This window comes from Setaria italica, chromosome VII, assembly GCF_000263155.2.
Source record: "Setaria italica strain Yugu1 chromosome VII, Setaria_italica_v2.0, whole genome shotgun sequence".
Lineage (NCBI taxonomy): Eukaryota > Viridiplantae > Streptophyta > Magnoliopsida > Poales > Poaceae > Setaria > Setaria italica.
In genome coordinates this window covers 1,098,672-1,125,936 of record NC_028456.1, presented here as the reverse complement: position 1 = coordinate 1,125,936, position 27,265 = coordinate 1,098,672, and the positions used below count along the sequence as shown (strand labels likewise).

Genomic DNA, 27,265 nt, shown 5'->3' with positions numbered 1-27,265 from the left:
ATGGCATTGAAATTTAATCCTAGGAACCAATATGAAAGGGTCTAGTATTGTCAAATACCCTATTGTTAACACGTCATACTCGAAATGAGACGGCATGATTTAGGATGATGCAATTTCGGTAGGAACATGTCGTTCTCTTTCAAATCCTGTCAGATCAAATAAAAAGGAACAGACCCACTGGTAGAACAATGAACAAAAAGATAAGTGCAATCACAGTTGGAATTGGGCCAACAATAGGCCCAGTACTTATGTACGGTTTTCCCTGACTAGGATGCCACTCCTGGTCCTCTAAAAGAAAAAGGATGCCACTCCAGGTTGGACCATCCATAGAAAAGCTGAGGCAGGTACATTTTGGTGCTTAAATTAAATCCTGTGGCTTCCATTTAACAGGGAAACAAAATGTGTAACGAATCTGAAGTAGCCGATCCTATCAAAGTAATGCAGATCTCAAACAGTAACCATCAAATGCCATGCCTTCTAAATCAAATAGATGTTACTAAGAATGTTACAACATGAGGACCAAGCTGAGGAAAACTGATGTGGTCCTCGACAGCATGGTTAAAATGTCTAACAAGAAATTGAGGCATGCTGCCTTGCATGGATAGACAATTCATTCCTTCACCTCTCAAAAAGCATAACCATCTCACAGTGCGAGGTGTGAGGAAACAGATCCACGGCCATCGCCCTCTTGGGTATAAAAGGCTCAGAGTTGGGCATGGACTTCGTCCGCTGCCTAGCAAGACCAGCAGCACTCATAGATCGCCACCCTCGATTGCCTTTGTTCTTTTCTTGTTTCTCAGATGTTGGGGTGCACAGCTCAATCGCATTGGCAACTAGGCTATCTGGATTGCAGGAAATGTACCTGCAATTAAAGAAAAGAAGAAAAGCTGTGAATTTCAGACCCGGTTGTATATTCAATAAGATGGTACGAGGAATACTTACACTAGGCGTCGAATGAGTGGATGAGTCCTCAATGCCTTGATCACCTATAATGATGCTCAGGATGTGAGTATAATAAACATAATTATATAACACAAATACAATCACTATCCAAATTTATCAGCTAGTAGTTGCTAGGTATTAACACGAAAATATTTGAGAAATAACAAGACCTATTATTAGATTTATTAAGGAATAATTTCAAGGCATATGGAGGAATACACTAAGATAGCCAGGCCTTTGAATGTGCAGTGGAAAAAACATGTAGATTTTTCAGTAATTAACATCACAATCCTTTCAGCAAAAGGTTTTTTTTTTTGAAATTGACTTTCAGCAAAAGGTTGAAATTTACTTACAGTAGGGTGAAGGCCAACACGTGGGGGGTCCACAATTGCAACAACGTTTTTGAACTTGCATGCACTAGAATCAAGCACATTTTTGTTTGGAATAGAACTATCCTGGCATGTCTTGCCACTGCCAGGCTCCAAACTATCAGATAATGTTGTATCAGTGCACTCATCATTGATCAATGATGCTTCCCCACATTTTTGTTCACCAGCAGCCTCATTGTGTTCATTATGACTGGAATCAACCTCTTTGTTAACCCTATCCATTGAATCTTCCTTTATTTCCTCATCACCAGCACAAGTGGGAAGATCAACTGACATGTCTCCAGGCTGCTCACTTTCACCATTGTTGTTTGTCTCTGTTGAACTGTCCATATTTTCACCATTGCTTTCTAGGCAATCAACTGTATCTTCATTTTCTCTTGTATCATTGATTATGGAATTACTTTCAGAAGCTGCAATGTGTTGCTGTGGTGAACCAAGATATTCTGTGAGAAGGGACCCGATCACATCTTCGGCCTATTTAATCCCAACATATGAACTCAAATGAGATTATTTCAGCAAAGGTCAGTGGAACTGAACAGAATGATGGTAGTTTAAAATGAGAGAAGTTCTGTAATTTCATGTACGGGATATGAGCCTCACCTTCCCACAGACAAATCGGCAATTTTTTATGTCGTTAATAAGAGCATTTCTGTGAGCATCTGAAACTGCCGATTCATTCATTTCAATCCCAACAACCTGCCACAATTAGTAACTAGATTTGAAAAGATTATTCCAAAGAAAACAGATTCCTCTAATAAGCTACATAAGTTAATAAGAGCTCAGATCTGGCCCATGTGTTATATTACATGACAAACACTTAAAAACATATGAATTGGCAAAAGAAATCACCATTCCAACACGATGTGCTAAGGTCAGACCAATAGTTCCAGTCCCACAACATACGTCAAAAAGTAACGTGTCCGAATTGAGGTTAGCCCAATCACCAGCAAGGCTATACAATCTTTCTGCAGCAAGAGTATTAACCTGCATAGTACTATGTCATTACTATATTTAACCATAGAAAAAGATTGGCGAAGTAACTTGCTATTTCACCAACAGACCTGGAAAAAAGCTGTCGGTGATATGGAGAACTTTAAATTGCTGATGTGATCATGGATTCTTGTTTTATCTTCTGCTCCGCCACCCAATTGATCTCCCTTTGGCACCAATAGTGGGATCAGCGGGCAATCAGCAGGTGCAGCATTTGATATTCCTTTATGATCCTGCATGCATAAGTAGGTCTCATTATTCTTCAAATATTTCAAGAAAAAAGACGGTCAACTTATTAACATAAACTGCAAGTAGCATCCCCAAGAGATTGTTTGATCTCATCTTTTATCAAAAGAACATTTCGCTAAACTCAATTTTAGGGCCTAACAACCTAAAATCTGATTTGGTTAGGAAAGATAAAACCTAGATAAAAAGAAACATCATTTTTTTGCCAACACTCATATCATGAGTTTTATGACATACCAACCCTTGTTTCTCATGAAATCAGTTTCCAATCTAGATTTTTTATACTGTTGAACAACTCATCCAAACAGAATGTAAACTTATCCAACCAAATAACAAATTTAAAATCATTTTCCCTGAAAAATCATAAAAAACTATTTTCTAAAAATCTTATTGCTAAATCTTTTTCTGCTAAATCCTATTTTTCTATAAATCTTATTGCTAGATTAACATGAACCAAACAGCCTCTAAAACAAATGAATAATAGGCGCAGTGTTAGGCAGAACCATATAAATTAGTAGCATTCTTAAGTACTCTCAGCAAAATGTTAAGCAAGATTTCAGACCACCGCAACAAAGTGTAGCTTTTGCTAAACAGCATACAATTACTTTACAAGCAAAATAGTAAAAGAAATAAAGTTAAAAAAGGGAAGCCTATCCAAATTGCGTAGAACATACGAAAGGAAACATGCACATAAATCATAGTTCTGAATAAGCTGGGAAAACATTACTTGAACTACAATAGTTGTTAGTGGCAAGGAAGGTGAGCACATTGCTGCTCCTTCTATCAGGGCAGCGGACAGCTTGTCAAACTCTTCTTTCATTAGAGCCTCATCGACATCTGTTGAGCACACCTGAAAGTATAGATGCAGTTTGATGAGTGTCATTGGTCAGCCACTAGGAAACTTTATAACCACTGGAGTGATACTATAAGTGCATTTTTGCTCCAAACAACCTGCACAATAAGCATGACTTCTGATATTTTTGATTCCACATTCTGTAAAACAACAGCTTCCGCTGGATACCTTCCCTCACGAACCTAATAAAATCCCAGTGCAAAGTGTTAATTATAAAACAGAAGCATCACACTGAGGATTTAAAAGTTGAGAGAGCATACTGTGAGTTGGCGCCAAAACCCACAATTATCAACTCGGCTCCACAAAGGCAAGCTTGATGACTGCAGAAAATCTTGGAAGATCTGAGCATATTTACAGGAAATTTCTGAGACATTTGGGCAGTTCACAGGTTCCTCAACAGCAGTCACGCCTTCCCTAGAATCATGTTGTACCAGTCATTATTACTGGAATTAAGAGCAGTGAAGAAAAAGGTAAAGAAATAAGCCAACCTGAAATTCCCAAGCATAAATCCTACTGTCTTTTTGCCCTCCAAGGAATATCCTACAGAGAACTCGCACTTGTTACGGTATCCATCAACAATGGGGGACTCCAAAATGCCTTCAAGCTTGCAAGGAAGACCACCTGGGAAATTGCACAGATCATTACTACATACCATAAAAAGGTAGATAGCATTTCCCCTAATGCAATGATACACAGAACTCCTTCCTGTTCCATAGGGGGGAAAAAAGAGAGAACAAGAGGCCATTTCCAAGAATCGAAGCACTAAAGGTCATTGCAATGACCACAATAAATGCATCCTGCTGAGCTGAAAAAACAATCTTGCTTACCCCCATGTTCATAAGTCAGAACAATGAGAAGTGCATGTTCCGGATATTTGAGATTAATTGCCAAGCATCACAGATACTGGTCAAAAACCAATTTATGCATGTTTCAAGTAAGCGAAGTGTATTAGTTTTGTTTGTTTTAATGAAGAGTTAGATCGCATGCCACTAATGTCCACTTTTCACCAAAAGAAAGGCATGGCTGCCACATGTTTTATACTCAAGCACTGCATCTTACATGTATTTTCCTGGAGATTCTAACAGTTTGTCTGCTATTGATATGAATTATGGAAGCATTGAAGATAGAAGTAATGCTTGGGTGGAACTATGAGAGTTAGTCTTCAGCTGAGATAGGATCATGGAAGTTTATAATATAGAAGCAATGCTTCAGTGGAAGAGCGCTCAACATTCAGATGGGCTAATCATCATAGGATAATGCAAAATACAATAAACAAACAACATGGTGGACAAGAAGATGTTCCCTCAGCACATACATATAATATATGTAACTGATGGTTAATACTGTCTATATTAACTAGAAATTTGCATTAACTTATGGGTAATATTAAGTAAGCACTAGAACGCATGCCCATTAATACTATATTTAACTCTTCCAAGGATGGAGATTGTATCAGTTTACTCACAATCCCAGATGGATTGCCCAGATATGCATTATGTTTCTGACATTCCGCCAAATCAAAAAAATATGCTGTAAAACCATCTTTATCCATATAGTTGTGTAAGATAAAAGATACAGTACTAGTATAGACATTTCCTTGAAACACAAAGGGAACATAAACTATACGATCATGATGGGAGCTAGATCAACTCAATCGCTGTCTGTTACTAGAGGTTACCACAATTACTGAGAATAAAATGTGAAAATGCAACACAATAAGGTTAGGACATTACCAATTTCCTTTGATTTAAAAATCCAATTAGGAAGGGGAATGGCAGGCGGGCAAGCTTTTCTAGCATTGCGAGTCTGCAATAGAAGACAATAAGAAAACCGGTTAGCAATTTCTGCAGAAACATAGTTAAGCACTGTCTAAAACAGCACAAGGACCTGAAATTGTTCTTACAAGTCTCTTCAGTATCTGCGCCATTGAATGTTTTTTGTGTTCTAGCTGATCATTGTAAGACATATGGGCAAGGGGAGTAACAGCATCACGGGCACTTTTTTTATTTGATGCAACCGCTTCAGCTGCAGATGCTTCCCCAGCGGTAGCAGCAGCATTACTACCATTTTCTGTTGCAGTTCCATTATCCGATGCAGGCCCTTCAGCGTGCACTTTTTGATGAGACCTACGATTAGCATCTGCTATCTTTATTTCTTTTCCACCAGAAGGGTTCTCCTTGAGGACCTAATCAAATCGAGAGGAAAAGGTCAAGCTTATACTTTCTACAACACCCAAGTTCCCTGTATGAACAGACAGATAATTACCTGAACTGCATTTGTTAGTTGTTCGACACTTTCGAAAGTCACAAAACCAACTGTCATTCCCTTCTTCTTCTTTGCTGTCGCGTAGGAGATTCCCTGCAGCACCATCATTTGAATCATAAAATTTCGATTGGTGGAGTTGGCATAAAAAAGCAGGTTTGATAAATGCAAAGTCATACCCTAATTTCTTCGAAGGAAAAGGACTACACTCCATATGTGTTAGTTCGACTTCTATGGTACACTGTAAAACCATCATCTACTTGCCTGGTCTTGAAGGAAGCCCTTGAGCCTATCAGCCGTCCACCCCCTGGGAAGCCCGACGAGGCACTTGTCGAGCGATTGTTCATCCACCGTGACCTCCTCCTCGGTCTCCTCCTGGGCCTCCGCGGCGACCTTGCGGAGCTTCTTGGCGCGGTCGGAGGTGGGGTCCCAGGTGCCGTCGGGCCGCGGGCGGAGCTCCTCCTCCGTGTGCGCGTAGCGGCAGGACTCCCCGTGGCTGCACCCTTCGGCGCCGGCGCCGCGGCGGCGAAAGTAGGAGCAGAGGCTCGTCTTCCACATCGGGTGCCGGCCGCTGCTGGCCGCATCCTCACCGAAGGCAGCGGAGGCAGGTGGCGCGTCTTCGGTAGCCGCGTCCGGCGAACCCTCCTCCCTCTTTCGCTTCTCGCCGACGACTTCGGGCTGCGGCTGCGGTGGCGTCTTGTCGTCCTCCATGGCGGCGATGGCGGCGGCTAGGTGCGCGGAGGGTTGCAGAATAGCAGTTTGCAGCCGGAGGACTTGTCTTGGGCCTTTTAGTTGGATGGAAAGCTAGTGGGCCGTCGGTTCCTCTTTTCTTTTCGTCTGGATGGAAAACGGCCTTCTTGCTGTGTTCTTGGGCCATCGGTTCTGCCTATCTCCTCCCATTGAAAAAAGAAAGCGAAAAAGAAAGAAAAAGGTGAAAGAAAAATGATCCAAAAGCACAAATGCAAGAGATAGCATCGATGAAATAAAAGACAAAGGACCTACGGTGTCTTGATCTGTTTTTTTATCAGGATATGTCTTGATTTAGTTAGGTTAACGGGCTAGTAATGAAAGAAGGAGCGAATCCAGCCAGCTATATACAAATGTTCTATATGCCTTTAGATGTACACATGAGTTTATATTCGTCTTCAATTATAATGTGATCTGTCATATGAAGTTTTTAAAAAAATAATGAATAGAAATTAGATTAACCAAAATTTTAAGTTTTGTATGAATTATATATTACCCAGTAATTAGATTGTTATATACTACTAGGATCGTGCCCGTGCGTTGCTACGGGCAACAAAATTTTTATATTGCAAAATATTGGATTCAACAGGATAATAAAAGTATAAAACATGTATAAATATGAAATAAGTATATCATCTAAGATTGAATTCGTGAAATAAATATAAAACAGGTCATCCAAATGCCACATCTATCCTATTTTTTTTGCATGTGATGCACCAAAGAAAATATTTTACAATGCTTGGTAGTCTTGTCCTACAAGCATTCGCTTCTTGCGCCAGAAGATAGATGAAAAACGCTTTGTTCCAATAGCATCAATTTCATCAATAAAATATGATGCAGAGGGTTTTCTCCTTGGCCAGCTGAAAAGCATCTCGAACAAGCTTGGCTCCATCACCGATGAACATCTGCAACAGTTCACAAAAATATTGTTATTTACTGGTGCTTGCTGTTTGGACCAGCAACATTTCACACAACACGGTTAACCATTATGAGGCAAATAATGGATCCAAAACATATCCTGATCTAATGCAATACCCAAAATATCATCATTAAACCCAAAAACATTGCAGAGTTTGCAGTGGAAATCAAAGTTTTCACACAGCAGAATTAAGTAAATAAGTTGTTTATTACTTTATCAGGACCAACTGTAACTCTTCCATCACGCAAAAATGAAGTGTTAAAATGATTTGAGTAGAGAATCGATATGATATTTGAGTGCATTCAAATTTAAAATGCAAGATAATCCTGGAATTGCTATCAACATCTCTTAACATAAAAGTACCTGAACAAGTTGCGGACCAGAAAGTTTTAGAAAGTGCATTAAACTGACCTGTTACTGGCAAACTCCCTCTTTTCGATATCAAACGCATCCATACCAACATACATGAAAAGGAACATCTCAGCAATGAAGGACAAAGTTGCAAAGGCATGCCTGAGTAGATAAAAAAAAGTCCAAAGAAAATCAATTGGTATCTTTTTATTTAACTTGCTATGAACATTACTGGTGGAATAAATTATGGAGTGAGTATGATTACTTGGTTGTCACTCTTGAGCTCTTTGTCACATTATGCCAAGTGTAGTGTGACATCACAATACCACAAAAAAACACAGTGAAAATGCCACTCAAGTCTAGCAACTGCCAAGACCAAAGAAACATGAAATTGATGAGTTAAGTATTTTAAAAAAAATAAATGAAAAGTGTAAGACACGCACAAATAATTATTATCTTACCTCGCCTAAGGTGTTAGAACCTCCTTGTATACAATATTCTTCGTATACGTGCCATCTACTGTTGGTACCCTTTTCTTCTTCTCTGAACTACCTTTTTGTTCATTATTATTTTGATTACCCTGACCGTTCACTTTCTTATTAGTAGTTTTCTTTTTCTTCTTTTTAGTCTGTTCCTCGTCTGCCTCTGCGTTTGGTGGGAGGGCGAGGATCTTGATATTCGTTCTGGCTGTGGCTCTAGACATAGCAACATACAACTGACCATGAGAGACACAGGAGCGGGTAGGTACACACCCACATTTGGTATAGTTTGGCCCTATGACTTGTTGACCGTCATGGCGAAGCTGAGCCTAATAGGGAACTGCTTCCTCTTAAATTGGAATGGGAACATCTCATCGTCAGAGGGGCACAACGGTATTCGAGGAAGGAAAACCCTCTTTCCGGCATGCTGTCCCAGCACAATTTCAGCATCGATTGAATTTTTTTTGGAAGCCTCGAACCACCAACCTTGTACCATTGCACAGCCCATTCGCAGGGTCGATATTCCTAAGCAATATGACCGGGCAGCCGATAACCATGTATGATTTCACTCAGCAACCTTCATGACATGAAAATTTGTTGCAATTTCCCCGGAAAGAGATGATGTGGTCTGGAAGTTTCTGGTTGCTGTCTTTTATGGATAAATGACCATAAACGTACATAACTATGCTTCACAAATTCAATTGCAAAATACCTTGAATAGTTAGTATTGGAAATACCTTGAGTTATGTTATGATTTTTATGCTTCCGGTGTTGACAGGGTCAGATTTGTTGAGTTCTCTGTCGCATTGATGTTAGCAGGGTGGGTTGATTGGCCTTGCAGCAGTTACTGTCGGACACGCGCAAAGAGATGGCCTGTCAAGAGGAGGAGGAAGGTATATTTACCAATGGATCATAATCATGCGGTGGATATCAGTCACCTGGAATTAATCATTTTCTCCAGGGTTCTGATATATAACACCTCCCAAATATAAGCAGGTGTGTTTGTTTCATGGAGCATCAGTATGTAGTAGAGAAGAGTTCTTCATCTAAAATTGCTATATTCTGTAGCAATACAACATAGTATCATGGTAATTGAGGGCTTGGATTGGATATAAGTGGTAGTTGTCAGAGTCTAGATACCAGAGCTTCTTGAGAGTGCACGGGTACAGATGTTGTGTATAGTGCTTGAGGACAGGTTTTACATGACATGTATTTTCCTAAATACCAGTTCGCCTGCCATTTCACTAACGCAAGGAAATCACACAAGCATTCCGGTTTTCTAAGTTTAAGCTGCCCAGTGACCATGAGTTTAAAAACTAAGGAGGGGACTTTCCTCTGTTTTAACTCCCTCATTAGCGAATGATAGATCTGCAGTTGAGATGCAAACCTGATTCTAAGGTAGAGGGGGCAAGTTATATTTGTTTATTATTTTTGTTATCTATGGTTGAGATGCAAACCTGATTCTAAGGTAAGGGGGTAAGATATATTTGTTTACTATTTTTGTTTATATGATAGTAGAATGGATGCTTAAACTAAGGATCGTAATTAGTTTGAAAATAAAGTCTACAGCTGATAGCAAATACCTGTGAGCAAAAGCTTACAGTGGCCGAGGTAGATGGCTCCAGATGTACAGCTCTACCTGAATGCTCTGCCACTTTCTTCTCAGAGGAACAAAGAGAATCTTTGAGCTATACCACATGACAGTTAATCAACGACCAATTAACTAAAATTACCTGTATCTTTAAGCTAGCAGCATCTATTACTCTCTGTTCCAGAACAATCTGCCTCTGCAAGGTGACAGAAAGTTTTAGGTAAATTGACAACTTTTGCAATTTTTCCTGGCACAGCAAGCATACTTGAGGCTCCAATACCTAATTGAATATCAATTATCTCTACTAAGTACAAGTGGAAACTAACTGCTTTGTGCTGCCGCCGCCAGCAGCTTTGTGCTGCACACAGAAGCACAGAACACACACATTAACATCCAAAAAGCGAAGAACCTTGTCATGGATGCAGAATGGTTGATGATATGACAACCCCAACTCCTAATTACCTAAGCACAAGCTACAGCTCCAAGCCTGGACAACAGAGGAGGCACCGTTCACCCTAATCAGATTGCAAGCAGAACAAATAAGCACAACAGATGAACCCAAACCATCATCAAACGAATGCACAGCACCAAAAATTGCGAGAATCTTGGATAGATTGGAACTGGGCATTGACTGAGAAGCACTATCAGGTGTAGGGGAACAGAGGTGGCGCGGACCTAGGCAACGGCAGAGGCGAGGGTGCGGCTGGACCTGGCCATCCTTGACGCGATGAGAGCTCCGAATACCATGGTTGGTGATCTAGATTGGTGCGGGGGTGCGGACCAAAACGTCCGGAGCGACGAAGCCCGGGTGAGGAACTAGCGGCCACCAGTCGCGCCGCCGGAGTCTTCTGCTTGCGCCGGCCAGGGAGGAGCAGGTCCGGAGAGGGGAAGAAGAGGATCGTGGATGCTCTTGTAGAGGGGCCGTCCTGCACTGGCGACGAAGCCTGGGAGAGCCGCCGGCGGCCACCAATCGTGCCGCCAGAGCCTTCTGCTTGCGCCGGCCAGGGAGGAGCGGATCCGGAGGGGAAAGAAAAGGACCACGGATGCTCGTGTAGAGGGGCGCCGCCGGAGTGGGAGGGGGCCGCCAGCGTCGAAGCCCAAGCGCCACAGAGCCCGCTCGAACCCTAGGCGCCGCCGTCAATGGCACGCAGGGAGAAGTGGCGCCGCCGTCAGTGGCACGCAGGAAAGGACGCAAGGAGGGGAAGTGGCGGCGGCAGATGGCACGCAGGGAGAAGGATCTAGGGACGGAGTGTTCCGCACGGAGGGAAACGGACGAAAGAGAAGGGCCGCGCGCCTCAATTCACGGAAGCGCCGATTGAACGGCTCCTGAGCGGACGACGCGGAACCGACGGACGAAAAACACCGAAGCGAGGGACATCGAGCGCGTGGGCAAACGACGGACCGCTTTTTTATGTCCTCTTTAGTTTTTAATATAGTAGAGAATAATACCTTTACCATTTTTTTTCTTTTTCCTTCTTATCCCCTCCTTTTGTTTTTCTCTTTTCTTATCCCTTTCCTTTATTACTTATTATCCAATCCAATCCTTCTCTCTTTTTTACTCCCTCCGTCTTATAATACAAAACATTCAATCTTTCGAAATTTGTTCTTGAATACAAGGCATTGTAAGTATATTTGAATGATTACTCATTTCTTTCTTTCTATAATTAACAAGATAAGGTGGCTAAAACTAAATTCCTTATTATCTGCAACTACTATTAATTCAGGGGTGCATGCATCTTTTGCTACTCCTGCTTGTCGTTGTCAAGATTAGCGGATCAAGACTAAGACTAGTAAATTTCTTTTATGCGCGTAAGGCTTTGGATGGTGGCATGGGAGACACGGGGTTTAGACTGGTTCGAACAAGGGAAAACCCTACGTCCAGTATGAGGAGCTGCTCGTGTTGCCCACGCGATGTCTGTAGTAGGGGTTACAGGAGGGCGAGAGAGGGAGCTGGTGCCAAGTCTCTTGGGTGTGCACTGATGCTCTAATGGTGAGTGTGTATGTTCTCTTCGCTTGAGCGAGTCCCCTATCTTAGGGCCCCCGGTTCTCCTTTTATAGCGCAAGGAGGACACCGGGGTTATAGGTGAGACTGGGTGTGAGGAGAAGTAAAAGAGACAAGTTAAGTAAAGTAAAATACAAGGAGAAGGATCAAGTTCCAGGGCCGCCATCTCCTGCTCCGGCCCTCAGATCCTGTCAGCGTGTCCGTCGGGGAAGGGCAGCCGCCCTCGGTCCTGTCGACGATCTCCCCGGTGACTGTTGCCGCCAAACATGATCATGGTGTTCGGTCGTGGTGACTGTGCACGTCGGGGGGAGACGGCTAATCCTGTTATCTTGCTGATGGCCCGTGGGACACGGACGTCGCATCCCTGTCGTCGGACGCGCGGGGCGCGAGAACGGGCGGGGCTTCTTCTTGTGCCGAGCGACACAGGCCATGAGTGTCCTGCAGCGAATCAGGGAGAGCCGCGACCACTGTAGCCTGTGCTGTGCGGTCATGCATGGGTACTTGTGGCGGGTCACGTCGGGGGCGCGGGCGCCTTTCTGCGCACCAGAGCCGCGGCGCATTTATGGCAAGATCGGCAGGGGGGCCCACGAGATCCGCACTCTTATCTTCCAGTCTGCGCCCGAGGCGGATACTTGTCTTGTGGGCTTGGATGAGTCCGACCCCCTGCGCCCTGGGTCGGGCAAGGCGGAGTCTTGCGACGAGAGGTCGGGCGAGGCGGAGTCTGGTCATCGAGGGGTCGGGAGCGTCCGACCCCGGGACACTGGGTCGGGCGAGGCGGAGCGGGGCGCTTCCCTCCCATGTTGGGCCAACGGCGGCCGCCATTGCCGCAGGTGGGCCTGAGCCTTCATGATTGTTATTTTAATGGTCATTAGGAGATCGTTAATATTTCCCCCAACACTGCTAATATATTTTAAAACCTCTAGGATCCCTGGTATTTTACGATGGGATTACACGTCTTTTTCTTCTTTCTTTTTTCCTCTATTTTTTCTTTTCTAGCCATTCATTCTTGTTTGACCTTATCCGTTCCCTTCTTTCCCTTGTCTTTTCTATGGATATGGATCCGGTGCTGTGACCATTGCCACTGCAAGATAAGCAATGGGCAGGTGTGAGACGGATCACTGTAGCACACTGCCACTGCAAGATAAGCAATGTAGCGTCAGATCTGGACTGTTCGCGGGGAGATCGGACGGCTGAGATTGCGTGCAGTGTTATCTTGTAGTGGCAGTGGCCACTGCATTTGATCTGTGTCCCCTTTTTCTATGTGCCGCCGCCGTTGCTCCGACTCTACTGCTGCCCTTGCTCCCCTGCTGCTGCAACGCTTTTGCTGTGCCGCAACTGCTGCTCCGCCTCTATTGCTGGCCAAGGACGAGCCGCGACGGCCACACGATTGCGTCAACGGCTAACATGAACACAAAAGGGTTTGGTACTACATCACAGCACAAAGCATACTGTGGCAAACACAGTGCACAGCAGAAAGAGGTAAATCTGAGTATTTTTTAGTAATATATCTCTTGATCTGTATGATGCTTGTTTTTTGCTCCTGGCATGGAGACCAGAAGGTGCATCGTAATGAAAATGCTCGTCTTATGTTGGTATAAATGTGTAATGACTTATCTATCTCTTACCATCTTTCTTGATGTTTTCACGCAGGAGGATGCACAGCGATTCGGACCTGAGGAGCTCAGGAGCATGAAACGGATGAGGGTTAGTATTTCTGATTTACTTTATATTGTTTTCCTGTGTTTAGTAATGCTCAATTACTAAAAAATATAATGGAAATGTTACTGTGAAATGTTTTGGATACTCCAAGTCCAAGTGTTTGCACCTATATTTTGCTGATTTCTGCTTCATTTAAATTACCAAACAACATGGTCATTCCTCTCCTCCAACTGTTTATACTGTTTAATATTAGCTTCAAACAAGGGCTTTCTTATGCTGTATGCCAGGAGGAGGAGCCGGCGCGCGCGGCCTGTAACCCAGGCGCTACCGCGCGGCAGCCTTGTCGCGCCAAGCAGGGTGGCATGGCAAGCGCGAGGCTAGGTTAGCACCGCGCTGGCACGGCGCGGGACGCCACGCCACCGTGGCACCAGGGCATGCCACGGGCACTAGCGCCGCCAAAAGGGTTACCCCGTGCAAATAAAGTGGGGAGAGATTTTTTTTTAAAATATTTTAAAAAAGGTTAAAAAATCCCTGGACGACAGATCTTTCCATCTCTTTATTTTTTGTTTTAAAAAAAAGGTTCCTTCCGTATGATTATTACAAACAAAAGTTCATTCCATATGACTAGTTTTTTGAAAAGAAAAGTTCCTTGCGTCTTTGTTCTTTAGCTGCAGCCGGAAGAAAAGAGCAAAGAGCAATTTCATATGTTATTTTATAACTAAAGCCTCGACAAGAGCTGTTACCTGAAGCTCACTTCACTACCAATGGACCCAAGAGCTCATTGGAAAACCTCAACTAACTTGCTTTGAGGGTTAATGTTCTGCAGTTATGCCTTAATTTCCTCTGGGGAAAAGATGTCTGAACACAGTGCGCTTAGAAGGTGGGAATTTTATGTCATTCTTATAGTGACAAGTGGCATCCATGTTGCAGTTTGCATTTCCAGCAGTTAATCTTCGTGTCGATCCTTCACAGAAGAGTGGTAATCTGGTCATGTCGGGCTTAGACAGGAGCAGAGCAGAGTAGTGTTCACGCAGGCATTAGATGATGGGGAAAAAGCAGAATGTGACCGATACATGAAGCCTCAATAAAGAGAGTTATTCAAAATAAAAAGCTTCTTCAAATTAAAGATAATTTTCTTACCTAGACGACGGTTCTTTCCATGTTTAAAGCGAAAAGGTTCCTTGCATGTCAGTACTTCAAACAAAATTCATACCGTATGACTATGTTTTTACTAAAGAAAATTTCCTTCCATCTTTATCTTAGCTCATGCTCCAAGCAAAGAGTAAATAGCAAGCATATAGTATTTTTTGAAAGCCACGGCAACAGCTATTATCTGCATCTCACAATTCACTACCAATGGATCGAAGAGCTCATTGCAGGATCTGCATTTCTCCCTTGCAACACTACATTTTCTCTTGAAATATTAATACATATTCCCTTTTCTAAAAAAACACTACATTTTCTCTTGGAGGAAGTTTCTGAATTCTTGTAAGGATCGGTGGCCAAGAAGGACGGTGGTTCAAACCTAGAAACTAAGCACACTAGCAAACAAAGGACCTAGCAAGGAGAGCACACTAACATGATCATCATTTCCTTAGGCAAGATATGAGCAAAGAAAACACAACTTGATCAAGAGAAAAAAGACAAGTAAATTGTAGGAAGTAAGTGCTCAAAAGAAGTGCTAAAATGTAAAGAGTGAGGACACGAGACAACCAGATTTTTTCCTGTGGTATCGAGGAGTTGACACTCCCCCCTAATCCACGTTGGAGCACCCACTAAGGGTTTTGCTCCCTCAAGTTACAAAAACAAGAGTGCTTCACTAAGAATGCTCATTCTCCATCTTCGAAATGGTGAGCTCACACCGTGTACAAGATCTTCTTCTTAGGGGTCCCACAATCTCCAAGAGCTCACCAAGAACCTTCGGGTCACCAAGATCGTCTAGGTGACGTCAACCCCTAAGAGTAACAAGTTTCAATGACTTCACTTGATCAGCACTCAACTAAACCATGAATATATGCACACTTGCTACCCTCCAACACTAAAAGGAGTCCTTAATCTTGAGATTTTGCAAATCACAAATCACTCTTTGGCTCTAGCACACTCTCAACTACACATGGGCTGCTTGAAGTCTTCAAGTGTCAAGAGCAGCTCAAATGACATGGGGGAGGGGTATATATAGGCTAGGCAACCGTAGCTAGCCGTCAAAAAAGTGCTTGCAGAAAAGCACACCATCGGATGTTTCGATGGTCTCCATCCCCTAAGGCGTCGGAACATCCGGTCACTCACATCTCCAAAATATGACAAGTAACAGTGAAAAGTTGCTCTGGTGAATGCTCCGATGGTCCCCTAAGTAGCGTCGGATCATCCGGTGCTGAAGGGGTTCTAGCCAAAACCTCTCTAAGTTTTCAAGAAAATTTGCTTGCTCCGAAACATTGATCCGATGGTCACATGACAAGCGTCGGAACATGGCATTTTTGTCGGAACCACTTTGGAAATTTGCAAAGAAAACATGCTTGCCCTGACGGTCTTCTTGACATAGCATCGAAACATCTGGTGCTACGCAGTATTCATCCAATGCTCTACCATCGGAACAACTTATTTTGACCTTTAGTTTTTCACCTCTGAAAAATTGCTTCGATACATCAAAGAATCAGGGCGTCAGAACATCCTACGGTCCCCTTTTCATATTCACTCGTCCAATGCAATCACCTTTGAGTTTTCCATCAATTTCTTCGCTTCTTAAATACTTCATTGAGTTCATTGAGCTACCAAGTGCTAGAGAATTCTGAGTGTGCATCATTTTCATGGTTAGGTTCACAAGATCAAGCTACTAACATTGAAACCCCTCTTAATAGTACGGTCCAAGAGCTACAAACTAGCAAAGTCTATACTACACTAAGTGTCCTTCATCTTCTTGTGACACTTAGTCATAGAAAGGTCCTTAGCCTTGTCGCATTAGCCCTTAGCTCGCTCGATAATTCAAATTGAGGGGTCACTTTCCATTTAAGTCATGACATAATAACCAATATTGATTCACTTCAAAATACACAGGTTAGTCACAAGTAAATGGTTATCATTTATCACCAAAACACACCATTATCAAAGGTACGAAAGGGCCTAGATGACGCCTAGGTGCTTCAATCTCTCCCTTTTTGGTGATAGATGACAACACAACAAGTAGATATATAGAATTTGAATCTAAAGCACATTTCAACACAATTAACACATGGCAAGATATAGAGAAGGTAAACAAGCACACAAGCATTAACTGAAAGTAAACCATACATATGAGTAGACATGTCAACACACCAACAAGCACAAGATCAGAATAACATGTCTAGACATGAAGATCCACAAAAGAAACAACACACTCCCTCCAAGCTCCCCCTATCTCTACTCCCCCTATCTATCTCCCTCTTTGGCAATGATGCACCAAAAAGGAGACCTAAAAGCTCTAGTCCTGCTGGGGTTGAGAAGACGGTGAAGAGGTCGCAGGTGCTCCAGAGGGCTGCATCAAGTAGCCTGAGATGTCGGCATCATGATCATCGGAGCTCGAGACCAAAGTTGTAGGAGAGCCCTCGGGATGAACGGGGTCAGCTGGAGTGGAAGAAGTAGGAGCTGAAGTAGCGACAACTGTGGTGATAGGTGCAGAAGAAGTAGAAACTGTGTCGCCCTGAGAAACTGTCACCTCAACCTCTGAAGCCATCTCTATGTCAACCTTTTGAGTGATAGCGCGAAGAGTGGCATCGGTCGCGTCAAGTCCCTCGAACCGAGGTGAACTAGACCTCATACTGGTGAGAAAAGGCTACGATGTCTGCTCAAAGGTGAGTGGTGTTGTTGAGAATGGTGCAGGCACCTGAGTCGACTGAAGCTGACTAGAGAACTGACCCTGCCGAAGCTGCTCAAGGAAGGACTGTTGTTGTTGGTCACATTGTGCCTCCAACTGTGGAAGTTAGAACATCCCTATCTAAAGAAATGGCGAGATTGGGAAGGTAGCCAAGGGTGTCTGCACAAATCCGCCAATCGATGGAGGAGGAGCCATAGGGTCGTGCTAGAGTTGCTTAGAAGTAGGAACTGGAGGAGCCTCAAGTCCTGTGTGACGGTACAAATGTCCCAAGTAGCTAGAAAAGAAAGTGAACATCTATGAGTTAATCATCTGCTGCTGAAGGAGCTGCTGCTGAATGCCCTCAAGTATTACCTGCAGGGTCTCCTACTGGTGAGCTAACTGTGCATGCATCTGTTGTTGCGTCTCCTCAGTAGCTTGCCGCCCCTAAGCTAAAAACTGAAGTATAGCAGTGAGAGTATCAGGCTAAGTGACCTATGCTGCTGTGATTGTAGGACACACAATGAGCGTGCCCCAGTGTTGCAGGAATGTGCACCAGTGCCAGCAGAACGCGCACCATAGCCAGTAGATGACGCTGAGTCAGCGAAGGAGAAAACGGTCATGTTCCTTAACTAAGTATGCTTGGCATTGCAGGTGCCGCTTGCCTGCCGGCCGTCGGCATCTCCACCACCGGTGACCACGACACAGATGCCAAGAAGGAGCGACCGCCTCACCAAGCAAACCTTGAATGTCACCATCCAACCATCTAAAAAGGGTGAGGTCCTAGCAATGAAGAAACTTGGTGTCATTGCACACGATGACGATGCAGAGCAAGCAAAGGAGTTTGACAAGTTCTTGGCCACCACTATGCAGCCATGTCACTTCGTAGTGTTGCGAGATATCTTCCCGGCGGCAACCCATCTTACGGATGCTGATCTCTTGCAGACCGCGAGCGATGTGGGCGACGCCAACGCTTGATAGTCGCTGTCGAAGGATCCACCAACTCAGATTGTTGCCACCTCCCATGGAAGTTGAAAATCAAAATATATTGGTATGGAACGTCCACGGCTTGAATGCGTGGTGCCGCCAGGACACTCCGGGCACGGTTGCACTGGAGTCCAGAGCCTCGATTGTGTGCGTTCAAGAAACCAAATTACATGTAATCACGCCATTCATTGATTCTGGAACACTTGGGAGCATGTTCTCCAGTTTCGCGTACTTGTCGTCTGTTGGCGCTAGCGGGGGCATTCTTGTTGCTTGCAAGGGTCCGGATGCATCGTGCTCCACGCTACATGTAGGAAGGTTCTCCATCATGATCACTGTGTCCACGAACATCGCTACAGATCCGTGGTGTTTCACCATGGTTTACGGACCGCAAACCGACGCTGAAAAGATGGAGTTCTTGGATGAGTTATGCCATGTTCATAGCGCCATCATGCCGATGTGGCTCATTGCCGGCGACTTCAACTTGATCCTTCACGAGGGGGACAAGAACAGGACCACTGTGAACCGCAGGAACATGGCCCGTTTTTAATGACTGATTGATGAGCTGCAATTGAAAGACATCTACCTCCATGGTCGTAGATATACATGGAGTAATGAACGTGCCGATCCAACTTTGGTGAAGCTTGACAGGGTGATTGTCTCAGTCGAATGGGACATCAATTTTCCCTTCTCCTTCCTTTGAGCTCTCTCCTCCGATATGTCAGATCATTGCCCACTGCTCCTCTCCACCAACGCGGCATTCAGCGTCAAAAGAAGGTTTCATTTTGAGGCTTGGTGGTTGAAAATGCCAGGGTACATGGACGCCGTCACATGTGGATGGTCGTGTCAGCACAATGTTGCTGATCCTTTTGTCAGGTTGGAGCAAAAGCTCAAGAACACGGTGCATGAACTCCAAAGCTGGAGTGAGCACAGCGTGGGTCAGGTAAGAATGTAGATAGTAATTTCTAAGACACTGATCCTCTGGCTAGACAAGGCACAAGAGCACAGGATGCTCATACAGGAAGAAAGCCAATTTAGAAAGGAGATGAAATGCAAAGTAATGGGCTTAGCATCGCTGGAATGAACCATGGCGCGTCTAAAATCAAAACTGACCTACCTAAGGGATGGGGATGCAAACACCAAATTGTTTCATCTACAATGTAGTCACCGTACTAACAAGAAGTTCGTGTCCAAACTTGAGTGCAATGGGACAGTGGCAATCACACATGAAGAGAAAGAGAAAATGCTGCATAGCGACTTCTAGGAGATTCTAGGGACGCCATCACAAAGGAAAGAGATCATTGACCTCACTACCATAGGTGTGCAACAAGCCAACCTTAGTCATTTGGACGCCCCCTTATCCGAGCAAGAAGTCTGGAAGACAATTCAGACTTTACCCAATGAAAAATCCCCCGGCCCCAACGTCTTCACATCTGAATTCTACAAAATGGCCTGGCCATTAATTAAAGAGGACATCCTGTCGGCCTTCAATGCCTTTTACAGAGTAAGCTGTGAGCAAATGCATAGAGTGAATGGAGCTCTAATCATACTTCTTCCAAAAGGACAACACCCTAAATCACCTTCAGACTACAGGCCAATAAGCCTTATACACAGCTTCCCTAAGCTTGTGGCAAAGCTTCTAGCTAATCGGCTGGCACCAGAATTGGATCACTTGGTCAACAACAACCAAAGTGCATTCATCAAGTGACGATCCATCCATGACAACTTTAAGTTCGTGGAGCAAGCAGCTAAGACACTGCATAGAAAGAAGAAACCCACCCTGCTGTTGAAATTGGACATTTCCAAAGCATTTGACTCGGTTGGCTGGCCTTTCCTGCTTCAGGTATTGCAATCAATGAGTTTTGGGACAAAATGGTGAGATTGGGTTTCTGTGCTGATCTCCACAACTACCACGAGGGCCATTCTCAATGGCACACCAGGTCCTCCAATCGATAATGCCAGAGCCTTAAGGCAAGGAGATCCCTTATCTCCCATGCTCTTCATTTTGTTGATGGAGATCCTAAATAGGCTACTGAAGATGGCAGTTGAGCAAGGAGTGCTATCAGCCCCTGCAGATCGGGCAATCCTTCATCAGTGTTCACTGTATGTAGACGATGCCATTTTTATTTATATCACCAAAGCTGCAGGATATGATCACAATTACGGAGATTTTGCAATTCTTTGGAGATGCCTCAGGACTGCGTACTAACCTACACAACAGCCTCACCGCACCCATAGCTTGCTCAGAACAATTGCTCAATTCAATCAGTAACATCATTCCTGCCCGAGCTATTGAATTCCCCATTCAACACTTGGGTTTGCCTTTGATTGTGGGAAGCCTGAAGAAAACACATCTTCAGCCATTGATTGACAAGGTCTCAGCCAATATTCCCACCTGGAAGGCGCCATTAATGAACAGAGCTGGGAGACTAACCATGGTTAAGGTGGTTATGAGCTCAATATGTACTCGTACCTTGATCTCCCTCAAGATCCCTGAATGGGTATTTCAAGAAATTGATAGAAGACAACGTGGGTTCCTTTGATCAGGGAAGCATAAAGCACTGGTGGGGGCACTGCATGGTTAACTGGCTAACGGCATAGGCTAACTGAGTTTGGTGGCTTGGGAATACCTGACCTTCGCATTGCATCATTTGCACTCCGGCTACGATGGCTTTCGTTGCGCAAAACGGATGCCGAAAGACCATGGAAGCTACTACCTGTGTAGTTCAGAAAAGACACCATGCTCCATCAGATGTTTCAGGAGTCAATCCAGGTTCAGTTAGGAGATGGCAACCTTGCCTTGTTTTGGATCGACCACTGGTTAGCACAATCATCACCATGTCTTCTTGCACCCGATCTCTGCAACCTCATCACGCCACGGATCAAGAAGTCGAGGACAGTAGCTCAAGCCATGCGTGAAAAACAGTGGATTAGAGATATTGCCAGACGAGCTACAGTAACAGCAATTTCTCAATATGTCCAACTTTGGCATGTCCTATCAGGCGTGCAGCTCCTCACTGGTGTTGAAGACAGGGTCTCTTGGAGATGGGAAGCATTGGGCATATACTCCGCCAAATCGGCATACAGATCATTCTTCCGTGGCACTACAAAATTCACGGCGGCGAAGTTCATCTGGAAGGCTTGGGCGTCTCTCAAGGTTAAGCTTTTCATGTGGCTGGCAATCAAAGATAGATTGTGGACAGCGGCAAGGAGAAATTGGCATAGATTACAGGACAGTGTCCAATGCGCACTATGCCAGCAGGATATTGAAACAGCAGCCCATCTGCTTGTTACCTGTTCTTATACCCGGCAGATTTGGCACTCAATCGCCAGCATGTTGCACCTTCATACTGTCATTGCTACTGCAAACCAAACGCTATCAGACTACTGGATCATCAGACGACGGGGTTTTGATTTAGCAAGGATGAAAGGTATTGATTCAATGTTCATGCTGATCGCATGGAAAATTTGGAAAGAAAGGAACGATCGCGTTTATCAAAGGGGAACTGAGAAGAATCCTGGGCAACTGACATGGGAGATCCTGGATGAGGCCTCCCTATGGTGTGCAGGTGGCGCAAGGCTTCTCGCTACCCTCCCATGGCCACATTAGGGAGCAACACTAGCAGCGAGTTAGATATCGCCGGTTAAGCATTTCAGATAGCGATCCATGTTGCCCGATCAAGAGTTGTTTTTTACTACAATTTAGATTTTTATTGTAAAAGAAACTGTGTGCGTGTGCCCGGAAAGGCTCGCATTGTATCATTACTTTTTTTCTTAATATAATGATACGCAGCTCTCCTGTGTATTCTCGAAAAAAATTTGTAAGCAAGCTCAGAATTACATGAAAATTACTTGCCTACTTTCTTAGGTGTGATCTGATTCATTGGCATCAACGTTGAATGAAGATTCAGTGGATGAACTCCTTTCCTTAACACACAAGAATTGTGGCGTAGCATGTCACAGTGAAATCTGATTCATTTGCAACTTTGCATTGAAAACAAAATTCAGGTGTCACAAAAACCGGATGAAACACAGAGTGTCGCAGAATTTTTAATATGTAAATTTCCCATCATGACTTTTATAAAAACAAGATAGCATTCTGTCACATTACATTCAAGAAACATGACTGCAGACATACATTATTACTCATTACACTGTCAGATGTCAGCTATCATGAATCTGTATTTCAACCTATCACCAATTCATTCAGGTATATACAAGGATTACAAGGAAGCTAGTCAGTACTTGCTACCCTCTGTCTCCAAGTTCAAGACGGCACATCAAAGTTCTTTCCTTCACTGCTATCGCCCCCGCACAAGATTGGGAGATATGAATGGAGAGGAGAGGTGAATGGGGTCTCTATATTACAGTAATGCCATTTACAATCTTTCCTATAATACCCATATACAAACTATACTCTCACGTATACTATCTATACCATACGAGAAGTTTTGAGTAGTATACAATTAATCTTAACCGTTGGATGTTTTTATACTAGTCCTTATCCAACACTAGTATAGCCTAGTATAAAAGAGCTCTTATGAAAATGTTACCAGACACATCATCTACACTGGGAGAGTCGGAGGGAATAACAACGGTTTCTCTTTGGTGCCGCATCGACGATTTGCCAATCTACTTTGCATAGCTGGACGACAGCCCATTCATCTTTATTCTTCCTCCAACCCCAAGCAAAGACCTGTGCTTTCCATGTGGAGGTCCTGAGATGGCCTAGATCCATGGAGCTCTGTTTTCTTCCTCCATAGGGAAAGCAACGCATATGTTCTTTTCTGAAATCCACACCCACAGCTACTACCCGAAGCCCGAGCAACTAACCAATAGAAGAGTTCATTGCACACCAGCAAATTGCTTGCCTTGACGGTTAATTTTCTGTACTTCTCCCTGGCCACAACAAATTTTCACCTGGAGAGAGTTTCTTGGGTTTTCTCCAAACAGAACACCTTGCAGCTACCTTGCCAAATCCCAAGAGGTACGTTTTTATTATCAATTGCTAGATGCACCTTTAGTCTAATCTCTCAAGAATAGCTACACTGATTAACATATGTGTTCTTGTATGGCTAGAATTTTTATTCGGTGCTAGTGGAGGTTCATCTGGAGGTGCAGAGATGGGTTAGATTTCTGGAGCTTCTTTCGTTAATTTCGGGGTCCTTCCTACACAGACAAATTCACCATGCAGGTACCTCCTTTTCCGCTCCATGCAGTTACTTGCACTATATCAGCGACATGTGAAAATGCTCAAATGTACCAGTCAAGAATGTTGGTGCTATACTTAAATAAAATAGGAAAACCGGTTACAATTTTTTATTTTAACCGGAAGAATTTCCCATCGACATGGCTGCCCACGGAGTTAGGGTCCATTGACAGGATAACTGTAATTCATGAAGTATATCGTTAGCTGTAGAAATCATCAGGGCATGTACCAACTATATGCAAACAAATTTTATATTACCAAACCCGAGATGCTCCGCATTGTCACCAATTATTTGCAAGGCACAATCTCCATAAGAAGGGCCATCAATTTATTATTCCCGCGAAATGCTATGCTATAGTTGCGTGTGTTTCTCTTCTCTGCACGGCTATTTAGTGTTGTTAGAAATTAGCCCTCCACAGCAACGAGCCGCCTGCTAATTTCCATCAACGGAAGATCTACCGAGATGAATTTGCACGATCACAGATGACAACGGAGACACGATTTTTGTTGACGAGGTTCGTCCGAAGCCTACATCCCCAGAGCATGACTACGGGTGCTCCTCCGATCCCCAATACCACAACACCGGTCATTCTGGGGTCCAGCATCATGTCGCCTCCCCCTGCGAGCTTGTTGCTATACCGTCATGGTTACAACAGCAGCCCTCCTCTCAAATTTGCGAGGAGGCTCAGGTTACAGAGTATGACACTAATTCTACCCTATACTGCTAAATACAAGTCACAATCTTCATAGGAAGGGCCATCAATTTATTATTCCCGTGAAATGCTATACTATAGTTGCGTGTGTTTCTCTTCTCTGCACGGCTATAATGGCGTGAAGTGTTGTACATATCCAGCTACATACCACAATCGACTCTCAGGAATCAAACTGCTACGTACTTCGACTCGGTCACTAATTATATATGGTGTGTATATGTAGATCGGGCTAATTAATTGATACAGTAATAACTACTTACTACGTATATTTATGGGGTCGAGAGTGACGTCAACTGATAAATCGTGTCATGCAGCTTTATGCGTTGAGAGTCGAGGAGGCGGTTGAAACAATAATCCCTTTGTCAACCACTTTTACAGTAATAAGCAGAGCATCACCCCAACAATAGCTGCCAAGTGTATCTCCTACATATTGTGCTTGAATCATCAAAAGTGGTTGAATCATCAAAAGGGTGGTATAAACATCAGAGAGATTCATGTAAAGAATGGAAGGATTTGGCGCAGCAACCTTGCATGGGGACAACTGCAGAACCTTCGCAAGCTTCGAGTAATCAAGCCTACAAGCTCTTGGGAGACAGGTTTAGAAAATGAATTTATGGATATGTTGAAGCTGGAAATCCTTGACCTATCTGGAAACAATGCCATCCAAGTTTTGCCGAGCTTGTCTGGGGCAACTGGATTGAAAACTCTCATCCTAGATGGTTGTGCTGAGTTGGATCATGTTGGTCCAGGACTACCTCCATCACTTGAGTCATTCAGTTTCGATGCCGGAGCAGGGGATGATGGTCGCAGTACAGCTAAAATATCACGTATCACCTTGGCCGGTTGTGCAAACTTGGTGGACATAACATTGCTTGGATCCCTTTCAAAGCTTGAGGAGCTGGACCTCTCTGGCACACCGGTGAAAATTCTAGACCTGAAAAAGGAGATCCAAGTTCAAAATCTTCAACGAATCTTCCTGATAGGATGCAAGCAGCTCCGTTCAATTATTTGGCCAGAAAAAAGGATGGAACAACTGAGGTTAGTATGCATTGATACGCGACAGGAATTAGTGTTGACGGAAACATCACGTGATTCTCTTGTCTGCCCAGAGCAGGAAAAGTACTGCCATGCACGTGTTTCTGTCACAGACATGAGGTTCTTTCAGTCGTTGGTGGCAACAGATGGTGAAGTGTTTCGCTGGATCACTACCCCATTTAAGCTGAATCTCAACCTGTCGTGCACTAGCAATGATGATGGCATTTTTATTAGCAGGACTAAAAAACATGTTCGGTCGTCAAATCTACACAAGCCATTAATCTCCATGGCATGCCTCATCTACAATGACATCAGCATTGAAGAGATAGCTACTAATAAAGCTGATGGCAGTAGTGCGCTGCAGTTTGAGCCACAAGACCTCCATGTTGAGATCGGTCAGGGGGCAATCAACACTGAAGTGCTCAATCCACAAAGCACATCGGCCAGGGCTATAAGGTTTATGATGGACAGGGTCATGTCGTTGCACGTGCACGACAGTTGTTCCATCACCACTATCATCCCTAAGCACATTGCATCAACTGGCCAGGAAATTCATTACCCTGCTCTTAAGTGGTGCCGTGTGGAGAAATGCCCAAAGTTGGAAGTTGTCTTCCATACTAACTATGATGGCCAGGAAATTTATTTTAAGCAACTGGAGACCTTTTGGGCAGCTGATCTCTTGATGGCCCGTTCGATCTGGAGCAGAGGAAGGCCATTTGACGGGGACGACATTAAATCCTTTGCAAAACTGCAGGCCATACATCTGCACATGTGCCCCAGGCTCCAATTTGTCCTCCCGTTGTCATGGGGAGATACCTTGTCCAGCCTGGAGACCATCCACATAGTCTGCTGCCGTGACCTCAAACAGGTCTTCCCAGTGGAGTCTGGCTTTTTGAAGCGAGTCGCTACCGGGCATCCAAATGGCATGCTGGAATTCCCAAAGCTCAAGCACTTGTACCTGCACGATCTCTCCTGCCTGCAACAGATATGCGAGGCAAAAATATTTGCTCCGGAGCTGGAGACTGTCCGCATCAGGGGCTGCTGGGGCTTGAGGCGCCTCCCGGCCACTGACCGCCATCGTCGACACGGACGTCTTGTTGCTGTGGACTGCGAGAAGGACTGGTGGGACAACCTGGAGTGGGATGGGCTGGACGTCGGCCACCAGCCCTCCCTCTTTGCGCCACGCCACCCGACGTACTACAAGAAGCGATTGCTGAGAACCACGGTTCTCCGGTGAACCGGCCTCATGTACTTTGCTGCTTGCTCGCCTGTCCAGGTACGTCCACATGAGTTATTTCCTCTTCATTATTTTTTTCTTTTTAGTTTCATTTCACGTTCCATTAATCACTTGTGTTATCAACTCATCCATAGATTTCATGGGGGTTTGAGGAGAGACGACAGCGGCAAGCTCTGCTTTCTATTGCGTGCTTACCTCGCCGCGAGGGTCCAACTGTTTGCCTAGCCAAGTCTTCGATGTGTTTCCTCAAGAATAAACAATTGGCATCCGATGCTGCCTATATCCGCCAAATTTAGTGTGTTAATATGCTTTTTTCTATGTTGATTCGTATGCGTCTCTGACAAACGTACTATATGTGTTTGGTCTTGCTTTGCTACGTATGTACGCTTTGAAATAAGAGGGCCTGATAGGGCTGTGTTGTTTTGTGTGTCTATCAGTCCCCTTGAACCCCATGGTGTGACGATGTTGATTTCGAAAAATATTTTTGAAACAAATTGTAATCAATGAAGCTGGCTGCATATTGTTGGGTGATTAATTATTTTATCTTGTTTCAATTAATAAGGCCAATCTCAATGCACAGTTTCATTGGATGTATTGGAGATGAAACTCCCTTCTCATATGATGGAACTCCTCTCGTCATGACTTTACCAAGTCAGCAATTTTGCTGATGTGGCAACCAAATTAATGCTCATGAATTCATGAAAGTCCCATTGAGATTGATCTTCATATGCCACAACTAGAGAACATTCTTACTACGGTTAGGATGAGGACAAAATTGATCTGTTTATTTTCGTGGTGAGTTATACGTCTTACCATCTAATTTTTGTGGCGTCG

The 27,265-nt window shown here is 44.0% G+C and overlaps 3 protein-coding genes across 4 annotated transcripts; 1 reads left to right on the top strand and 2 right to left on the bottom strand.

The window, feature by feature from the left end:
- Positions 1-289: 289 nt before the first annotated feature.
- Positions 290-6,449, bottom strand: LOC101774125 (zinc finger CCCH domain-containing protein 24). Its single transcript, XM_004974918.2, has 14 exons — positions 5,947-6,449; positions 5,686-5,778; positions 5,324-5,605; positions 5,154-5,226; positions 3,909-4,041; positions 3,681-3,834; positions 3,519-3,602; positions 3,295-3,417; positions 2,393-2,554; positions 2,181-2,315; positions 1,932-2,027; positions 1,296-1,805; positions 943-986; positions 290-862 (listed from the first exon to the last, which is right to left on the bottom strand). Exons 1-14 carry the CDS (start codon positions 6,391-6,393, stop codon positions 619-621), a joined length of 2,580 nt encoding a protein of 859 aa, XP_004974975.1. The 5' UTR covers positions 6,394-6,449; the 3' UTR covers positions 290-618.
- Positions 6,450-7,020: 571 nt separating this feature from the next.
- Positions 7,021-11,147, bottom strand: LOC101773719. The gene is made up of 9 exons (XM_022828260.1): positions 11,091-11,147; positions 10,445-10,893; positions 10,232-10,284; positions 10,096-10,127; positions 9,912-9,965; positions 9,762-9,836; positions 7,965-8,065; positions 7,760-7,861; positions 7,021-7,334 (listed from the first exon to the last, which is right to left on the bottom strand). The coding sequence occupies exons 1-9, from the start codon at positions 11,145-11,147 to the stop codon at positions 7,160-7,162; spliced, it is 1,098 nt and encodes a 365-aa protein (XP_022683995.1). The 3' UTR covers positions 7,021-7,159.
- An 11,714-nt stretch (positions 11,148-22,861) lies between these two features.
- On the top strand, positions 22,862-26,972 carry LOC101761973. Of its 2 annotated transcripts, none has more exons than XM_022827985.1 (4): positions 22,862-23,224; positions 23,317-23,431; positions 24,538-26,470; positions 26,566-26,972. In XM_022827985.1, the coding sequence occupies exon 3, from the start codon at positions 24,773-24,775 to the stop codon at positions 26,429-26,431; it is 1,659 nt and encodes a 552-aa protein (XP_022683720.1). In that variant the 5' UTR covers positions 22,862-23,224; positions 23,317-23,431; positions 24,538-24,772; the 3' UTR covers positions 26,432-26,470; positions 26,566-26,972. The 2 variants fall into 2 exon arrangements, with proteins under 2 accessions (XP_022683720.1, XP_022683719.1); XM_022827984.1 differs by having other exon boundaries at positions 24,474-26,470.
- Positions 26,973-27,265: the final 293 nt, after the last annotated feature.